This window comes from Scleropages formosus, chromosome 16 (assembly GCF_900964775.1).
Source record: "Scleropages formosus chromosome 16, fSclFor1.1, whole genome shotgun sequence".
NCBI lineage: Eukaryota > Metazoa > Chordata > Actinopteri > Osteoglossiformes > Osteoglossidae > Scleropages > Scleropages formosus.
The window spans coordinates 17419883-17439473 of record NC_041821.1 but is presented as its reverse complement, the minus strand read 5'-3'; the positions used below and the strand labels follow the sequence as shown (position 1 = coordinate 17439473).

The 19591-nt window shown below is 40.3% G+C and overlaps 1 protein-coding gene across 1 annotated transcript in view; it reads left to right on the top strand.

Annotated features, from left to right (window-relative positions):
• Window positions 1-3010: 3010 nt before the first annotated feature.
• LOC108933547 (integrin alpha-M) overlaps window positions 3011-19591 on the top strand; it is a 40984-nt gene continuing 24403 nt past the window's right edge. The window contains exons 1-6 of the mRNA XM_018750702.2: window positions 3011-3103; window positions 14691-14802; window positions 16673-16761; window positions 17184-17251; window positions 17578-17692; window positions 18895-19025. Of these exons, the coding sequence (XP_018606218.2) occupies window positions 3055-3103; window positions 14691-14802; window positions 16673-16761; window positions 17184-17251; window positions 17578-17692; window positions 18895-19025 (564 nt within the window). The 5' untranslated portion in view covers window positions 3011-3054. The remainder of the gene's footprint in view (window positions 3104-14690; window positions 14803-16672; window positions 16762-17183; window positions 17252-17577; window positions 17693-18894; window positions 19026-19591) is intronic.

The following is a 19591-nucleotide window of genomic DNA, read 5'->3' as shown; positions in this document are numbered from 1 at the left end:
TCCCTTATTCCTTTCCTGTTTCTAATTTGTCTGTCGTCGTATTGTCTTCCCTTAGTAATTCTGTTTTGCCTGCTGCTCTGATTCACCGCCTCCGCTCTACGACTGGATATTTCTATCTGGATATTTCTTTGTTTTTATTCCCCCCCCCCCCCCCCCCCCCCCCCCCCCCGTCTCCTGGTCTTTTTTTTTTTTTTTTTTCCATATTTGTAATATTTCTTCTACCTGCATTTGACCCTTTTTTGTACTTGCCTTTATGCCCTAATGTTTCTGTCTAAGAGTCTCTACTCAAGCCTTTGGTAGCTGCTTCTCTTCTGTTTCAGTGGTGCTTGTTTTCTTGTCACATACTGCTTGCACCTTGTACTTTTTGTATCTCACAACAGCTTGCCTCTGTGACATCTCTGCTTGGATGACTGATTACCAGCTACAGTTCAACCTTTTCAAGACTGAGATCCTTCACCTCCCAGCAAGTTTGTTAGGAACTCCTATCAAACTGAAAGACATTAATTTCATCTGCTTCGTTGGTTTAGAGCCCAGGAGCAATAGTTGACTCATACCGCTGCTTCTCCCAATACATCAATGCCATAACCCTGTGCTGAACAAGTCCTGCATTGTATCACAACACATTTATGCAGCTTCTGGTCCAGGTCATGGTGATATCCTGTGTGACCTACTGTAATTCCCTAATGTCTGATTTTCAAGCCAACACTATTAAGCCCTTTCAGCTGCTAAGGAATGCCACTGAGTTGTACCATAACAAAGTTTTCCTATGCATCTCCCTTTCTTCATTGAATTCCTGTAGCTGGTGAATACTCTGGTTACAGCCTACGACACCATCAATGGACCTACTCACTGATACCTACAGGAGCTGATCACTTGCTACAACCCTGCCAGACTGCTCCATTCCACTTCTGTCTGCTTAGTGGTCACACAAGAGGTCCAAAATCAAAATACCTGAAGGTTCTGTCTTCACTGTGGTAGCATGAGCTCCATCTCACTCAGAACATCTGAATTCCTCTCAACATTCAAGGGTCTTAGAGCACATCTCTTCAGACTTGCTTCTCTCCCAATTTTCTATCTCCTCTATAAACTTTCATTATATTATGTTAAAATTAAAAAGAAAAGTCTTCTTTATACAGCTGTTTGTGTAATGCATGCTGGCAGAAATTCATCAGTACTACTGCTCTGCCAGGGCAGCTGGTAGCATAGTGGTTTGTGCTACTGTCTTTAGACACAAGGATCACAGGTTTGAATCCCAGCTGTAGTACCCTTGAGCAAGGTACTTAGCAAAAATTATAAAACTACACAGCTGTACAAATGGGTAAATAATTGTCACTTGACATTGTAAATTGTTTTGGAGAAAAGTGGCAGGTAAATGAATAAATGTAATCAACTGTATTGAAATAATTTGTCTTTTGGTGAAATGCACTTTAAAGAAAATTGCTGAATGAATAATTCAATGAAAACAACGTACCTGTTATTTCCTGTGTGTTACGCTACCCCTGCTGTTGGGCCTGTGCCTCCTGCTGGCCATCCTACTAGACTGCATGCTGCTGCTTCTCTTCTGCTGGAGCCACTGCACTAAAATCCATATTGCACCCCAGTTCACCTGAGCTCACAGTTACATCATACCCAAACACACTGCTACACTTGCTGCTTTCACTGGGCTGCCCTGAGGGCCCCTGGTTGGCCTGTCCTACCCTGTTACTCTCTGTCTCCTGTCCTTTGTTCCTTCTGCTCCTGTCTGCTGTCCTATTGCTATTGCCACTATGGCTGTTCTTCAGCCCTACCTCCTGTTCCCTAATGTTGCCAGCAGACAGTTACTAACCTTACTTTTTCGCTGTGGGCATCATTTTCTAAATAGCTTTTGCATGTTTGGTTGCCATCTAATCTGCTCATCATTTCCTCTTCATTGCTGGGAGTTTTGTGCAACGGTTGCTGCATTTTTGCTTTCAATTTGACGTAGCCCACACTTTGCCATATACTATAAATGGGTGCTCGGATAAATATTGGTAACCCAATGACAGTTAAGTCGAATGTTTAGTCATTTTGAAGGGGACCTGTATTTGCTGCCCCCTCAGAGCATGCCCTCAACGGTCCAACAGCTGCTGTACACCTTGCATATTTCCTATTCAAATCCTTGTGTTCTCTGAAAGTTTATTACACTCACTTCAAAGTGTGACTAAAGAACTAAAGTATGAGAGGTTTTTCCTAACCATTTTACATTTGTCCACCCCTCCATGCCATCTATTTTTGACTTTTTTTTTTTTTTTTTAATGACCCATGTGACTTCCCTTTGCACATCTGTTTCACCACACTTCCAGCATATTTATGCACAGATGTATAGGCATACAAAATAACTCCCACAGCCAAGATGATCATCTGAGTTGGAAGTGAGTGCAATTTCTTATACTCCACACCAAATAAATTCACAGTTTGTATAACCGGTTTCAGCAGCTGAAACCGTTGTGTCATTTGTACAGGCATATACATCTCCATTTTTATTAAGCCTTAATTAATTAATGAATATATTCTTTAGAAATCAAAGAAACCCTGTATGTGCTTTGAGAATGGGAATACTGCAGCGGCACACATATGGTACTATATGTACTGCCACATGCTTACAGTAAAATATTTAATTTTGGTTGAATATTTTAGTTAATGTGCTCATTAGGTATAAAGATGCTGTAGTAGTCATTTAAAAAGAAGGAAGAGAACTAAAAGAAACAGAAACCTGAGTGTGAAGGAACGGAAATCTACCGCAATGTGGTTGAACTCAAAATCCACCCTTCCTGCTTTTATGCTGTAAATTTGTTCCTGGGGTATTTTTTATAATGGTACAAAGATTACCACTTACACGCTCCACAATGTTTGCTATTAATTGGCTGCTTTATGTGCATGTTTTCTTAATCATATGCTGTAAGTCAGAAACAGAACAAAATTGTGAGAACGCCTTGTTTCTTTTGTGCAACGAGAGGAAACACCCTCAAAGGTTAAAGGAAGTACGAGACAAGACTGATAGTTTGCTCCATTTCACTAGAAGACAGGAAGGGAGCCATGTCTTCACCATGGTGTTTTTCTCTGCTCACATGCTTTATGCTTTTAGGTAAGACTCCATGTGCCCCCTACATCTTTTTTTTTTTTTTTTTTTTGTTCCAAAATAACCAAAATAAAGTGCTTAAGAGTTGGAACATTTCAGCTTCACTCAATCTGTTTAAAAGCTGTGCAGACCACTAGTTCTTTTTGCTATTAATAGAAAAATGAGCTCTGAAATGTGCCATTAATGTGCTACATTAGTTTGATTTTAGAGTTTTGCATTATAGCTCAATTCATGACATTGATAGAATAAAACTGAATAGATTTCTATAGCAGATGAGTGTGTTTTGGCACTTCCGTATGATGTCTATTTGTCTTATTCCGTATGAATCAGTCACGTCAAGAGGATTTCTGTAGCAGTAAATTATACATGTTGTACATGATACCATTTACCCCGTGTATAGAAGAAGTTCTGGATAGAATGGTTTTCGAGAAAGTCGATTAAAGAATTTCAGCACAACTTCTGATGAGCGGCATCCCAAACATTTCTGTTTTCTCTTTGTCTGATACCCATATTGATTTAGTTAAATTCTCATTAGATTGCCATTTGTTAATTGTTAATATGTTGTAGCTATTTTATTTTACATAATAATGTTATTTTCATAAGGTATGTAGAGCTCATTGTAAGGAATAGTTGAATCCTGCATATAAAAGTAATCAGAAGAGAATCGGTTTGTGTGAAAATGGCTTCAGATCGCTGTATTTCCAGTGTATTCATTTGTTGAGTAACACTAGCATGACAGGTAAAACTCACAATTTTGTCTAATTAATAAAATGAGTGAATGTCATTGTTAAAATGGTTTATTTTCTGTATGTTTTCCTGTACATCTTTTTTGAAAAATTTTAAAGTGAGGTATATGATTACCGGAGTCATGTCAGTAACTGGTTTTTAAAACCCTACATTATCCAAGAGCAACGGAAAGCTTTTCCCAAAAGTATCTAACAAGTACTGCAACATTTATATCAAATCGATTAGCTACATTTGAAAGGGAACTCCCAAATTCGTACGTAAAGATACACTTCGGGTTGTTCTGTAAACTAACATGATGGACAGAACAATTTTTATGTTTAATTTTTATGCATCAAAACACTCAGGTTCACCAAGAACATTTGAATTTTTCCTTGCATTTGAATTAAAGATAGTTCTGAGTGCTTCTTCATGCCTTTAGCTTTCCTAGTTTTGCACAGTCTTTGAAGATTGGTGAGGTTTCAAAGGTGGGTGTTGTATCGGAAGGGGTAAATAAAGTTTCTGTGTGGGGATAGAGGGCAGGTCTAGTGCCTCCTATTACTAATCAGAGGCAATTTATGTACTAAAGCAGATATTTAAGAAAACAAAGTAAAATGCTTCTTAGCTATTAGCATAACTTAGACTGTTTTTTTGCTAAACCATTTATCATTTGTACAACTTCCAAATGATGACGTTATGAAAAGTGATAACTGTCACACCAGTGATAGTGTGAAAAAGTCAGCCTGCTAGTACTGTACTCTGAAGTCACCAACTCCTCACATAAGGTGCTTAATTTTTTCCGTGAAATCTCTATGTTAGGTGAATTCCTGCTGCGAGGGATCACATTACCACTATTCATCGTTCAAAAGTTTCCATATGAAAAATATGTTAATATTAAGGGGCAGAGGCAACTTAGTGGTTGGGTATTGCTATGGAAGGACCTGAGCTGAAACTCCACATTCACTGCAATACCTTCGATCAAGGTACTTGAATTGATCCAGTAAAAATTACCCAGTTGTATCAATAGATAAATAATTGCAAATATGTTCACTTTGTGAGGGCGGCACAGAGGAACAGTGGGTTTGGTCGGGTCCTGCTCCCTGGCGGGTCTGGGGTTCGAGTCTCGCTTGGGGTGCCTTGTGACGGACTGGTGTCCCGTTCTGGGTGTGTCCCCTCCAGCCTTGCACCCGGTGTTGCTGGGTTAGGCTCCGGCTCGCCTCGGGACAAGCAGCTTCAGACGGCATGTGTGTATATTCACTTTGTCAGATGATTTGTCGAGAGCATCAGCTGAATTAATAAATAATGTATGGGACAAGCGGTTCAGACAATGTGTGTGTGAATCTGCTGTTTCAGTTGGGATTTATACATTTTCCTTAACAGATGGTTGTGATTGCTTGAGACTGTCAGTGTGATAGAGAATAAGTAGGAAGTGTAAAAGGTTTTATTAAATGTGGAGTGTGACCAGATTAATAAGCCACTTGGCAGAGTATGTGTCTCCGTCCATGTTTATGTGAAAAGAGAAGAGCTGCTTGTCTTTGAGTTGTGTTATGTGCCAATTTATATTATTCTGTCTGCATCCGTGTTGTTGTGAAACAGCTTTTCTTCTGATCAGCTGTAAAGCAAATTAAAGAAGAGGAGTCTAACAGGCATCATTCGAACTGCATGTGAACGCAAGCAGTAGTTGTTGGCTGGGTAATTCAGAGGCGAATAAACAAGATTTTGGCAGAAAATATCCACATTGACATCAGTGAGGGCCAAGAATCCCTTGCGTTTGCGTAACTAAGTATGTACAGTGCTGCGTAAACGTACCTCTTCCAATGTTCTCTATTTTTGTAGCTTTTTAATATTAAATCTGTTTGCATATTTTTGTCAGCTCTACTAGTGTATGAAGAGAGCTTCAGGAACAAAAAAAGACACCATTATTGTTTTACATCATTTCCTTGATGTGGAAGATAATGATGTGGAAAAAGTAATTCCCTGTAAGTGTTACTCACACTGGCTGAAGCCACTTGTCCTGAATGGGGTCACGGCAAGCAGGAGCCTAACCCGGCAATGCAGGGTGCAGGGGGGAGGGGGGAAGGGGAAGGGAACACACCCAGGATGGGACACCAGTCCATCGCAAGGCAAACCAAGCAGAACTCGAACCCCAGACCCACCAGAGAGTGGAACCTGGCCAAGCCTGCTGCGCCACCATGCCCCCTCCCCAACTATAAAGAGCTTAATTAAACAGCTGATTCAAGTCAGCTCGTTAAATAAAATCAGGTCTGATTTGGGCAGCCCTGCCCAATATAATTTTCAAATACTTAAATCCCTAAGGCAGAAGGCAAGTTGGCAAAACAAGGAGTCATAGAGGCACATTAGGCCATGCTCAAAGGATGGATAGATAGATAGATAGAACTTTGTCATTGCATAGTACAAGTACACAGCAACGAAATGCAGTTTAGCATCTACCAGAAGTGCAAATAGAATTGTGCAAATGAACAAGTGCAGTTAAAAATAAGAAATTTATGTACAACAAGTAAATAAAATAGAATATGGCAGAGAGTATGTACAGAAGCTGTTGAGCAGATAGTAGCAGGAATATATATATATAAATATCTATAGAGTGAGAGAGGGGCGTGGTGGCGCAGTGGGTTGGACCGCAGTCCTGCTCTCCGGTGGGTCTGGGGTTCAAGTCCCGCTTGGGGTGCCTTGTGACGGACTGGCGTCCCGTCCTGGGTGTGTCTCCTCCCTCTCTCCAGCCTTACGCCCTGTGTTGCCGGGTAGGCTCCGGTTCCCTGTGACCCTGTATGGGACAAGCGGTTCTGAAAATGTGTGTGTGTGTGTGTATCTATAGAGTATGTACAACAGTAGCAAGCATGATGCACTGTGTATGTACAGATAGTATACATATTATATATCTATGTTATACATATACACACACACACATTTTCAGAACCGCTCGTCCCATACGGGGTCACGGGGAACTGGAGCCTACCCGGCAACACAGGGCGTAAGGCCGGAGGGGGAAGGGGACGCACCCAGGACGGGACGCCAGTCTGTCACAAGGCACCCCAAGCAGGACTCTATACATATATATAAATATATACATTTATCCATATTATATACACATATAATATGTGTATATGATATGGATAAATGTATATATATATATGTGTGTGTGTGTGTGTGTGTGTGTATATATATATATAAAAATATAGAAATAAATGTGTGTGTGTGTGTGTGTGTGTGTGTGTGTGTGTGTGTATATATATATATATATATATATATATATATTTACATATATATGTGCGGGCATGGTGGTGCAGTGGATTGGACCAGGTCCTGCTCTCTGGTGGGTCTGGGGTTTGAATCCTGCTTGCGGTGCCTTGTGACAGACTGGCATCCCTTCCCCCTCCAGCCTTATGCCCTGAGCTGCTGGGTTAGGCTCTGGTTCCCCACAACCCTGTATGGGACAAGCGGTTCAGAAAGTGTGTGTGTGTGTGTGTGTGTAGATATACATACATATATAGATATACACAAAGATAACTAGGACATGCCATAAATGAACAATTCTTACAATTATTATTATATAGAGATAACACCAGAAATACAGGGTGGAGCAGAACCACATGACGATTAAAGGCAGTGAAAAACAATAAAAAAGGTAGTCAAAAAAAGCAAAGTATCAGTGAGACATCAGCGACCTAACAGTGAAGTGTAGAGTTCAGTAGGGTGATGATTGTAGGGAAGAAACTGGCCCTGAACCTGCTGGTTCTGGTGCGAATGGCCCTGTATCTTCTCCTGGATGGAAGGAGGTTGAACAGTTTGTGACTGGGATGTGAGGAGTCCTTGATGATTTTGTGTGCTCTGCACAAACATCTGCTCTGGTGAAGAAACTCAGTGGCAGGTAACTGTGTGCCAATGATGCATTGAGCGGTTTTCACCACCCTTTACAGAGCTTTTCTTTCGCATGCTGTAGAGCTGCTATACCACACTGTGAAAGAGTTGGTCAAGATGCTGTCAATGATGCAGAGATAAAAGTTAGTTAAAATCTCAGGGGGCAGATGAGCTTTCTTCACTGTTCTCAAGAAGTAAAGATTCTGTTGCGCCTTTCTAACCAGAATTGAGGTGTTCTCATGCCAGGACAGATCCTCAGAGATGTGGACTCTCAGGAACTTAAAGCTGGAGACATGCTCTACCTCAGTACGGTTGATGTAGAAAGGGGGGGTGTCTGCTGCTGTCAATTTCCTGAAGTCCACAATGAGCTCTTTGGTCTTCATGGCATTGAGGGTGAGGTTGTTGGTAGAGCATCATGCTGACAGGCGTTGTATCTCCTCCCTGTAGGCCGTTTCATCATTGTTACTGATCCGGCCAACCACTGTGTATCATCTGCATACTTGATGAAACTGTTAGAGTTATGCAGAGGAATACAGTCATGAGTGAACAGGGAGTAGAGCAGTGGGCTCAGCACGCAACCTTGTGGGACGCCGGTGTTCAAAATGAGGGATGAGGACATGTTATTGCCCAACCTTACAGCCTGGGGTCTGTTGGATAGAAAATCCAAAAGCCATCTGCATATGGGTGTGCAGATACCCAGGTCAGTGCGCTTTGTGATCAGTTTAGAGGGGATGACCGTGTTAAATGTGGAGCTAAAATCAATGAACAGCATCCTTATGTATGTGTTTTTGTTATCCAGATGGGTGAGGGTTGAGTGAAGAGCAGTGGAAATGGCATCCTCTGTCGACCTGTTTGGGCGGTAGGCAAACTGGTGTGGGTCCAGTGTAGGTGGGAGGCCCGCTATGAGGTGACTCAGTACCAGTTTCTCAAGGCACTTCATAACAATAGGGGTGAGTGCAACAGGACGAAAATCGTTCAGTCACTTGAAGCATTTGAATGCTTAAGCACAGGTATGATAGTGGTACTTTTCAGACATGTGGGAACAGAGGCCTGGACCAATGACAGGTCGAAAATGTCAGTGAAGACCTGTGCCAGTTGACCAGCACATGCCCTGAGCACATGCCCGGGTATGTCATCAGGGCCAGCTGACTTACATGCATCTACTCTGCTTAGTGCTGACTATACCTCAGTTGTGGAGAGTGATAGCGGGGGGTCAACAGAGGAGGAGTTAGCATTTGTGGTGTGATGTCTGATACCTTGGTCAAAGCAAGCAAAGAAGTGATTGAACTCATCTGGGAGGAAGGCATCACTAGTTGGTAGCCACTGTATTGTTGGTTTGTGGTTGGTAATAGATTGGATGCTTTTCCACATGCGTCTGGGGTCCGAGTTGTTGTGGAAGTGCTCCTCAGTGGGAAGTTTATATGAATGCTTGGCTTTTCTAATGTCCCTTTTCAGGTTGGCCCTGGCTCTGCTGTAGGCCTCTGCATCGCCAGATTTAAAAGCAGCATCTCTTGCTTTCAGCAGGAGGCAGACCTCAGAGTTCATCCACGGCTTCCGATTAGGAAAGTTTTTCACATGTTTAACGCTAGTGACGGTGACAATACACATATTGATATGGTCCATTACAAAGGATGTATAAATATCAATGTGTGTGAGTGAGTCCAAGGTGGCCTGTGAAGCGAACATATTCCAGTCAGTGTCCTGAAACTGTTGCTGTAATGAAGAAATGGCCCCCCTGGCCGTACTTTCACCGTCATCACTGATGGCTTCACACATTTGATGAGTGGTGTGTATTTGGGTAGCATGAACAAAGAGAGATGATCAGACTGACTCAAATGAGGTAGGGGAATGGCCTTGTATGCTTCAGCAATGTTTGTATATAGATGGTCCAGTGTGTTGTCCCCTCTAGTAGAGCAGGAGACATACTGATGAAATTTGGGAAGTATAGTTTTTAAGTTGGAGTGGTTGAAGTCTCCAGCAATAATAAAAGCTCTATCGGGGTGTACAGACTGTTGTTTGCTTATTGCTGCATGCAGTTCTTCCATAGCTAACTTAGCATTAACATCCGGAGGGATCTACGCTGCAGTCAAAACAATGGCTGAGAATTCTCTTGGTAAATAGAAGGGTCTGCACTTAATCATCAAATACTCTAAACGAACCAAGCAATGACTTTCAATTACAGTTGAATCTGTGCACCATGATTTGTTAACGTAAATGCACAGTCCTCCACCTTTTCGCTTACCAGAGTCCACTGCAGTTCTGTCTGCCCGGAAAACACTGCGACCCTCCAACTCAATGGCGCTGCTGGGAATGTTGGTGTTGAGCCATGTTTCCATAAAAATCATGACGTTGCATTCTTTAATCCATTCGTTTGTTGTTATCCGGAGCCGCAGTTCGTCCATTTTGTTCACCAGAGACCGTACGTTTGCAAGGGATATTTCTGAAGACCTTTAGAGAAAAGTTCCTGAAGCTTATCAGTGCTAAGAGAGGCCATCCTGCCAATATGTCTCCACAAGCAAGGTGTCGCTTTGCTCAAAAGATCCCATGAACAATATTCATGAAGTGCAGGCTTCTTTAGTCTCAGGTCCAGTCAGAATTTATGACTCCACAATGAGCAAAACACAGCAAAAATGAGATATACTGCAGAGAGATAGGCTGAAACCACTGCTCACCAAATATGAACATGAAAGCTACAGTTCACCAGAGAAGCACTTAAAAGTCTCTCAAGAGTGCCAGAAGAATATTCTGGAGGCTGATGAATCAAAAGCAGAATGTTTTGGATGACATTTACCCTGTTTCATCTGGTAAAAACCAAATGCAGCACTTCAGAATGACTGCCTTTAATAAACAATGAAGCATGGTGGTGACAGCATCATGGTCTAGAGATGTTTTGCTGTCACAGGACCTGAGTATTCTACTATCAATGAAGCAAACATGAATTCACCTTTGTATCAGGGGATTCTAAAAGACAATTTCAGGCCATCTGTCCATGAGTTGAAGCTGAAGTATAGTTTAGTCATGCAGCAAGACAAAGATTTCAAACATACAAGTAAGTCAACATCAGAATGGCTGAAGAAAACAAAATTGAAGTTATGCAATGGCCTAATCAAAATCTTGACCCAAATCAAATAGAGATATTTTGGCATAACCTGAAAAGAGCTGTTCTGGCTCAAAACCTGCAAATGTTGCTGATCTAAAGCAATTTTGCATGGACGAGTGGGCCAAAGTTCCTCTATAGCAATGTAAGATGGTGTCAACAGCTACAGGAAGTCTTCAGTTGCAGTTAATGGTGTTGCAACAAGTTACTGACTGTGAGGCGCTCACTTTTTCACACCCATGACTGTAAATTATTTTCCTTTGCAAAGGAAATGACATAAAAATGATACTCGTGTGATCTTTTTTCCCAGGCTCCGTTCATTTGCTGCAGAAACTGTCGAAAAGATCTGATCAAGTTTATTGATAAAAAGCTGCGAAAAACAGACAAAATTTTAAAGGGGAAAAATACTTTTTGACAGCACCGAATCTCTATTCCTGTGATACAAGAGTTTGAAGCAAGCCGTTCTACAGAATCAAGTACCTGTTGTACTAAGTGAAATAATCATATAACGTGTAAAAATGTCACTGTACTGAAAACATGTATTATATAGAAAAGCATATATCTTCGTAAGCTTTTGTTTTTGTTGTACAGGACCCTGTTATATGAGGACTATGTACTCAGGCAGTTAATTTGCAATGTTTTTGAATCAAGTTCACAATTCCCTTCGCTGAGGGGGAAGGAAAAAATAACTTGCAAATGATAAAAATTAAATTTTAAAATGATAAATGATTAATATGATATTTTTTTCAGTTATCACTCAAAAAATATGCATTTTCAGTTCAGTAAAGCTTATCAGATATGCAAATTAAAATTTACATTTATGCCTTTAGCTGGTGCTTTTCTCCAAAGCAACTTATAATGTAAAGGTTACAATTATTTACCCATTTATCGAACTGGGTACTTTTAATGGAGCAATTTTAGGGTGAGTACCTGGCTCAAGGGTAGTACAGCTGGAGACCAAACCTGCAACCTTTGGATCCAAGCAGTAGCACTAACCACTACACTACCAGCTGTCCTGAAAGAAAAATAAAACAATAAGAAGGGTGCAAAATTCAGTTTTATAAACCATGCTGTTGTAATTTATTCACCACATGAACCTCACATGTCATACGGCACCTAATTTTCAACACCTGCATAAACAACCCAGGTAGAATAACTTTATTGTGAGTAATCAAATTTGTTCCAACCCTGGTCCTATTCAGTCATATTAATGATACTGCTGGATAATGAGAATTACCAACCAACCAAGCAATATCAATAACCACTTGTCCCAAGCGGGGTCGCAGTGAGCTGGAGCCCATTGGGCGCAAGGCTGAAGCGGTGGGGTGAGCACACCCTGGATGGGACACCAGTCCATTGCAGGACCACAATTAATTACCCAGGCATACAGCTGGACGAAGGCACTGGAGCAATGGCACCTTGCTTAGCCACCCCAGAATGAGAATTAGAAATGTTAAAATAAATAACTATGGAGTCACCAGTTATTAGTACTTTATATGTAACAGCAGGTGAACTCCTAAGCATGGAAAACTTACTGAGTCAGAGTTAGTGTCCAGTGTGTACAGGAACAAAACTGTTATGGGGTACTAATGGTTACCCTGGACTTACACCTGAAAAACTGTTGATACAATCTCACAGGTTTACATCAGGGACAAACATTTATGGATATACGTTACGATGTAAAATTTGTTGTCAGTTTTGTTGCGCTTAAGCTCTTTTTTTTTTTTTTTTTAAATTTATTTGAATCTAGTGGTAATGTGCTAGCATGAAATACAATGATAAAGAACTATTGTTGAAATATATACAGTATTTTTTATGTGTTCAATGACATGCCCTGTATACATTCATTAATACCACTTTCAACAGAGTTCAGAAAAAATGAACATGTCTGCTTTTCCCAACACTGATTTAAACTCTTCATGTCCAGAACACAACCCTCTGTGTAGAACACTTTGGTTTTTCATATCAAACTCATGGCATAGCCATTTTCCTTATTGTCTTGTTTCAGCAAGAAATTTGGAGACAAAATGGAAAAAGCAAAAAATAGTGACATGAACTTAGCCCACACACCTTATTCACCATGGTGACTTACACTGCTTACACTGGGTCGCTCATTGATACATCAGTGGAACACACTCACTCAGTATGGGGGAACCTGAACAGCATGTCTCTGGAGGGTGGGAGGAAACCAGAGCGCCCTGAGGAAACCCATTTAGACACTGGGGGAACATGCAAACTCCACACAGACTGAGCGGGGATCAAACCTACGTCCTCTCGCACCACCCAGGAGCCGCGAGACAGCAGCACTGCTCTGCGTGCTAATGTGCTACCCTCCGTGACATATTCCAACGTTTTTAAGAACTGCAGCTGATGACAGGTTATACAATATTTCTTCCCTATCTGCTATTTTGACATTTATAGGAGCCCTTCACAGAATTTTACGATGCCTCCTTTTAGGACCCTAAAAGGCAGTACTGAGCGAGTTGGTGTGATTAAATAGAAGCGCATTGCAAAGAAAAAGGGAAATCCTGTTCTCCTCTGGCTGTCTGTCGGAATGTATCTTACTGTAGTAAGTTGTGCCTTTCCGCCATGTAGCAGCAGTCATTGCTGGTGGAGGATGTGACTTGATGCACATTCCACTGTATGGCTCTCTGAGAACTACATTCCATGTCATGTCCACCTTCCAAAGTCTATTCTAGGAGTAGAGGTAGTTTTGTTTTAATAAGGCTCATTGCTATTATTATGTTCTACATTTATTCATTTAGCCTAGGCTTTTCTTCAAAGTGACTTAAATTATTCTGATTATTTATCCATACGAGGGGGGTGCGGTGGCGCAGTGGGTTGGACCACAGTCCTGCTCTCCGGTGGGTCTGGGGTTCGAGTCCCGCTTGGGGTGCCTTGCGACGGACTGGCGTCCCGTCCTGGGTGTATCCCCTCCCCCTCCAGCCTTACGCCCTGAGTTGCCGGGTTGGGCTCCGGTTCCCCGTGACCCCGTATGGGACAAGCGGTTCTGAAAATGTGTGTGTGTGTGTGTGTGTGAACTTGTATGTGAGGCGATACCATTTGTTCAATAAGTTCATTTGTTGACTCAGTAGTCTTGATATGTTGCCAACAAGCACATTGAAGTCAAAGCTCATGTGTGTCTCATGAGGTCTACTCATAGAATTTCCTGGTAATCTGTACATGGTTGAGACAAGCAGGTCCTCTTTTTAAGTCTTCTTTCTTTGAAATCCTTCCCAGTGAAAAAAAAAGAGAAAACAATCTGTACTGGTCCATTCGTCCCTGTCAACATGTAAACACTCGGACAAAACAATACTCAGAAATCCCAGCTGTGGTTGGTGTGGTAGTGCATCCTGCTACGCTGCTTGGTCAACTGCAGAAGCAGTCATCCATCCACCACCAAGCAATTGCTGTCCCATATTCTGCCTCTGGCATGGTCCAAGGATTGGTGCTTCTGCAAATTGATGCCAGGAGAAGAACGCAGCCGTCAACACCCTAACCATCCGTACAGTTCACACACGGCAACCACAACTGCACTGATTTCCGCTGGATTCTAGCAGCACTTCCTCATTCATATAGCTGTAGTCATGCCATTCTGCCATGCTGTGTGTCTTCTACTTGCTATTCCGAACAAGGATAGCAGCACAGGCATCGATTAAAAAAATACATCACATAAATCAGAAAAACAAAAAAAAGTTTCTGCATGACAGGAAATTATTACATAGAACAACGGTTGCCACAGACATATGTCATCATTGTTTTTAGGGAGAATGAACTCTAACAATATCTGTCATGAAGAATTTTACTATACTTTTAGAATGTTTAAATTCGCTATTCACTTTAGAATCTTAAATTGTTATAATTAACTACTTGTGTCTGTGTGTATGCCAATAGCACCTCTGTCTATGGAATTCAGCATAGATGACAAAAATCCGAAAATCTTTTCAACGGATGAACCAGACTTCGGATATAAAGTCCTGCAATACAGATCTGAGCAGGAGAAATGGTAAGTCATTTCACATTTCCATTGCAGAACTTTCAACAGCACTGGCACATACTTTTTTTTTAAATTTCACACTGGCTCCTTTTGCAATGTTCCAGAGTGTTGGTGATGAACAAGGTGTTGAACATTACAGTTGTCAGAAACATGAGTGCAAGTTTTTGTGATGGACTGAAGTACAAATTATTTACAATAACTAAAGTGAAATATCAAGCAGGAGAACAAGGAAAGGGATCACAGAGGGATCACTAGAACACACAAGGGAGGGCAAACTTGACCAGTCAGATAAGTAAAAGGACACTGGATGACATTCCATAGCGAGATTCTCAGTTGGCTTCTTTTTGATGTTCTCCTTAATGGTCTAAACCTGGGAGGAGTGTGGTGCCAAGCTGTCTGGGTGGTCCATGTCAAAATCCAAAATAAGAGATGAGTCACACATGTCAAGTGAGGCACTAAAGAGTGATCCTTGGGGGAAATAGGCCTGATTCTTCTGGTAGATCTCCAGGAGAAGATCTCCTACAGCCCTCCCATCCAATGGACGATTGAATACCTCCTAGAAGTGGTGACTGAATAGGGTATATCTGGCAATAGTGGAGTGCTTCTAGATCCATGTAACTAAGGTCCTTTGGAGACCTTTACCCAATAGCAAGGAAACCATGAAGGCTATATTGGACAATCAAACAACTTGTCTCACGATTGTCTCCAATCACCAAACTTGATCTGTGAATACTGGGATGACCTCTGTTGTGTTTCTACTATGTCTAAGTTAGTTTTGCTGCTGACTGTTGACTGTATGCATATATGTTCTAAAAGTGAGTTGTAATGAATCACCTAATCTATATTGGCCTTACTAATGAAATTTGATTCTGTCACAATCCCCCTGAATTTTGAAGCAGTGTTATAATTTTAATTTTGCACTGTTTGTCTTCTATACTGTGTATTATGTATCAAACATAGTGTAGATCAAATGCTGTTATGAGATGATAATCTAAAATTGTTTCATTCCATGATTGTTTCATTAGGTGAATGAATGTGTAGCATGCTTCACAATTCGGGCAAATCCTACAAATCCTAAAGAATTTATCCAGCAAATATGCTGTGTCCGACTCTGCATTTATGAGAATATTAAAATTACTCATAAAAACTGTTTTATCACAGCTGACAACTAAATTTGCTAGAAGGCAGCTAAATTCAGCAAAATGAGAACTAAGGGCAGGGGGATGCAGTAGCGCAGTGGGTTGGACCACAGTCCTGCTCTCCGGTGGGTCTGGGGTTCAAGTCCTGCATGGGGTGCCTTGCGATGGACTGGCGTCCCATCCTGGGTGTGTCCCTTATGCCCTGTGTTACCGGGTAGGCTCCGGTTCCCCGCGACCCCCTCTGGGACGAGCGGTTCTGAAAATGTGTGTGTGTGAGAACTAAGGTCCAGGAGGAAAAAAGACACAAGATTTCTTCAGCAACACTTTATACACTAAAAACCTGTAAAATTGAGCAGAAGAAATTCCAAACTTTTGATTATGAGATGGTGATTAAGATATTATTTTTTACGTGTTAGCTTGATGTAATAATTAATCAATAATTCCTTCGCAATGAAATTGGCAGCCGCAAAGGAACATTTGATAGCATGTGTTTGCACCCTAAGGTTATAGGTTTGAATCCCATCTTTTGTACCCTTGAACAAAGTCTTTACCCTAAATTGCTAAAATTTGGTGTAAAAATGTTTACCCAGCTGTTTAAATGGGTAAATAGCTGTAAGTAGCATAGCGTGAGAAATTGCTTTGGAGAAAGGTCTCAGATAAGTAAATTGTCAGTCTATCTTTTTTTATTCTCAACGTTGATAATATGTAATGCTCCTTCATTTTTTTCTATTTACATTTAGGATTGTGGCCAGTGCACCTCTGGGAAACAATGGTACTGGAAAAGTCTACAAATGTGCTAAAGATGCCTGTGAACCACTTCATCTGGAAGGTATGCTGCTTTAAGAAGAAAATGGACTAAAAACACAAACACTGCACTAGGAATACACACATTTCTCAGGAAAATTCAAAAATACAGTTTTTTTGTAACCGTGTGACTTTGTAACTGCTTCAAGTCTCAGGTCTGGTTGTGGCACCCTTGAGCAAGGTCTTTACTCTGAAATTGCTACCATAAAAAACCCCAGCTGTATAAATGGGTAAATAATTGTACATATACAGTATAAACATTGTAAGTCATGCTGGAGAAAAGTATCAGCTAAATGAGTAAATGTGAAAATATGCATTTACAGTCCAACATAATTTATGAGATATGCAACTGAAGATGTTTAAATAAAACAATAAGAAGGAAGAAGAAGAAAAATTATGTTTTATAAACCATGTTATTCTAATTTATTGATCACATTTATTGTACAGCATCTTCTTCCATCAAATCCATTGGAATGTCCATGGCTGCCAAGTCCAGTTCCCCAGCACAATTTACAGTAAGATTTTTTGGACTATTTTGTATTATTTAAGTTTGACAATTATGACATTTAGCAGTTTTTTAAATTAAATTTCAGATTCATTTCAAGTTTAATTGAAAAACTGAGAAACCAAGATATTACCTTATTGGTCCTTAAGCACATTACTTTATGTATAACATAGGTGTGAGTTTGTCTATCTAGATGTAGGTATTATAAAGGTAAAAGAAAAATGTACTGTAGATGTACAGGATCTCGGCAATACAACAGTTTTGAATATTGTATAACCATTTTGTTTTACCTGATTAGTTTGTCGTTATTTTATGTCTTTTTTGATGTACATCCAGGCTTGCAGTCCGGGAATGATTCATGAGTGTGACAAAAACGCATATATGAATGGCATTTGCTACAATTTCAACGAACGCCTGAACTTAATTTCTAACATTACACCTTCCTTTCAAGGTACAGAAATCTTACTTTGAAATATTTTTTCCCTTCCACTTTCAGAATCAGAAGTAACGATGAAGATATTTAGCTAATCTACATGCAAGATTTTGCAAATGTTTTGAAGTGGAAATAACTTGGTCATTTTAATAATGTTTTCAGTAAATAGCTAGGTTAAAATACGGAAATAATATACCCTTTACTGTAAGAAATTTAGCATGAATTTTCTTACCAACAATGAAAAGTTTCATTATTATCAAGACGTTATATATGTACAGAACACATATTGGCAGAAAAACAAAATAAAACCAAGCTTATGTTTGTTTTGCTAATTAAAGACACATAACTGAGCAATACTTATGCTACAAACTATTTTTTCATAAATTCACCAAAAGAATTGTAGATGGAGACATGGGATTCTTGTAGCAAGTTGATGAAGAACCGCTCACTCACTTCATATTGCATTTGACTAGTTTTTGAGTAACAAACCAGCTCTTGGTCTCCGTTACTTTTGTAAATAATGAAAGCACTTTAATTGTATTTCAGGTGTTTCTGCACTTGAAACTTTTTACAGAATTGCACCATACATCCAACTGTTAATTTTCTTCTCAAGATGTAGTATGAAACTTGCAGAAGTTTCAATGTAGTCATATTCTTAGAAAGTAGGTTTAAATGAAAGCAATGTATTGTATGCACATACTGTATATATTATTCTCAGTGTGTGTGTATAGAATATAGTGTTGCTTGAAAGTATGTGAACCCTTTGTTTACCTTAGTTTTTACTATGAAATTGCTGTTTAATCAGGCCAAATCTTTACCATCTGACAAAATAGGTGTGTAATGACCAATTCATTATGTTGGTTTAGAGGAAATCATGTGTATAGAAGAAAAAGTAGTAGAGGTGCAAAAAATAAGTGAACCCCAAAATGCATTGGTTAAACCAAGGTAAGTAGAATCAGGTGTGTGAATCATAATCATTTGTCCATTTTATACATTTATTTTAAGATTTATGATTTAGATTTTAGAAGTTTATTTCAATATTTTGTACAATAGTGACCATCCCTATAGGGCTCACATACTTTCAAGCAGCACTTTACAGTATTAATATTCAGCAAGTTTTCATTCAATTTTACCCAGCTCTTGCGTTATTAATCTAACAGATTTTCATGTTCCAGTTCATTAAAACTTCAAAGAATAAATCTTATCTTCCCCTCTTCCAGAATGCACTAAGAGAAAAGTGGATTTGGTCTTCTTGTTTGATGGGTCAGAGAGTGTGACAGAAAAGGATTTTGAACAGAGCAAACGTTTCATCTTAAATATCATGAATTTCTTGAAAAACACATCAGTTCAGGTTTGATAAATTTCATACAAACATAAAATGTGTGCAAATGTCTGACATTTCTTATTCCAAATTCTTGAATTCTTAACCTGTAGCAGTTTGCATGAAACCAAAATACACACATGCACGCATGCGTGCACGCTGTCTGAAACCCTTGTCCCAAGTGGGGTCGTGGCGAACCGGAGCCTAATCTGGCAACACAGGGTGCAAGGCTGGAGGGGGAGGGGACACACCCAGGACAAGGCACCCCAAGCAGCACTTCAACCCCAGACCCACCAAAGAGCAGGACCCGGTCAAACCCGCAGCACCACCGCACCCCCCCATGAAACCAAAATACCCAAACCTAATTTTTTACTTTTGCAAGAAGTGTACAAAAGTCAAGATAAAAGTTGTATGACATATAACATTGTTCTTAAATCGGAGGTATTTACATTCTCCCTCTTGGGGCAGCTAAGCTGAAGAGAACAACTTATTTATCCTTAGTGAGAACTACCACGTCAGATTTCTAAGTGCTGACCTTCGTCTTGACTGGATCACACTGAGCTGTAAACTGTTCTAGTGATTCTAACAGGACAACA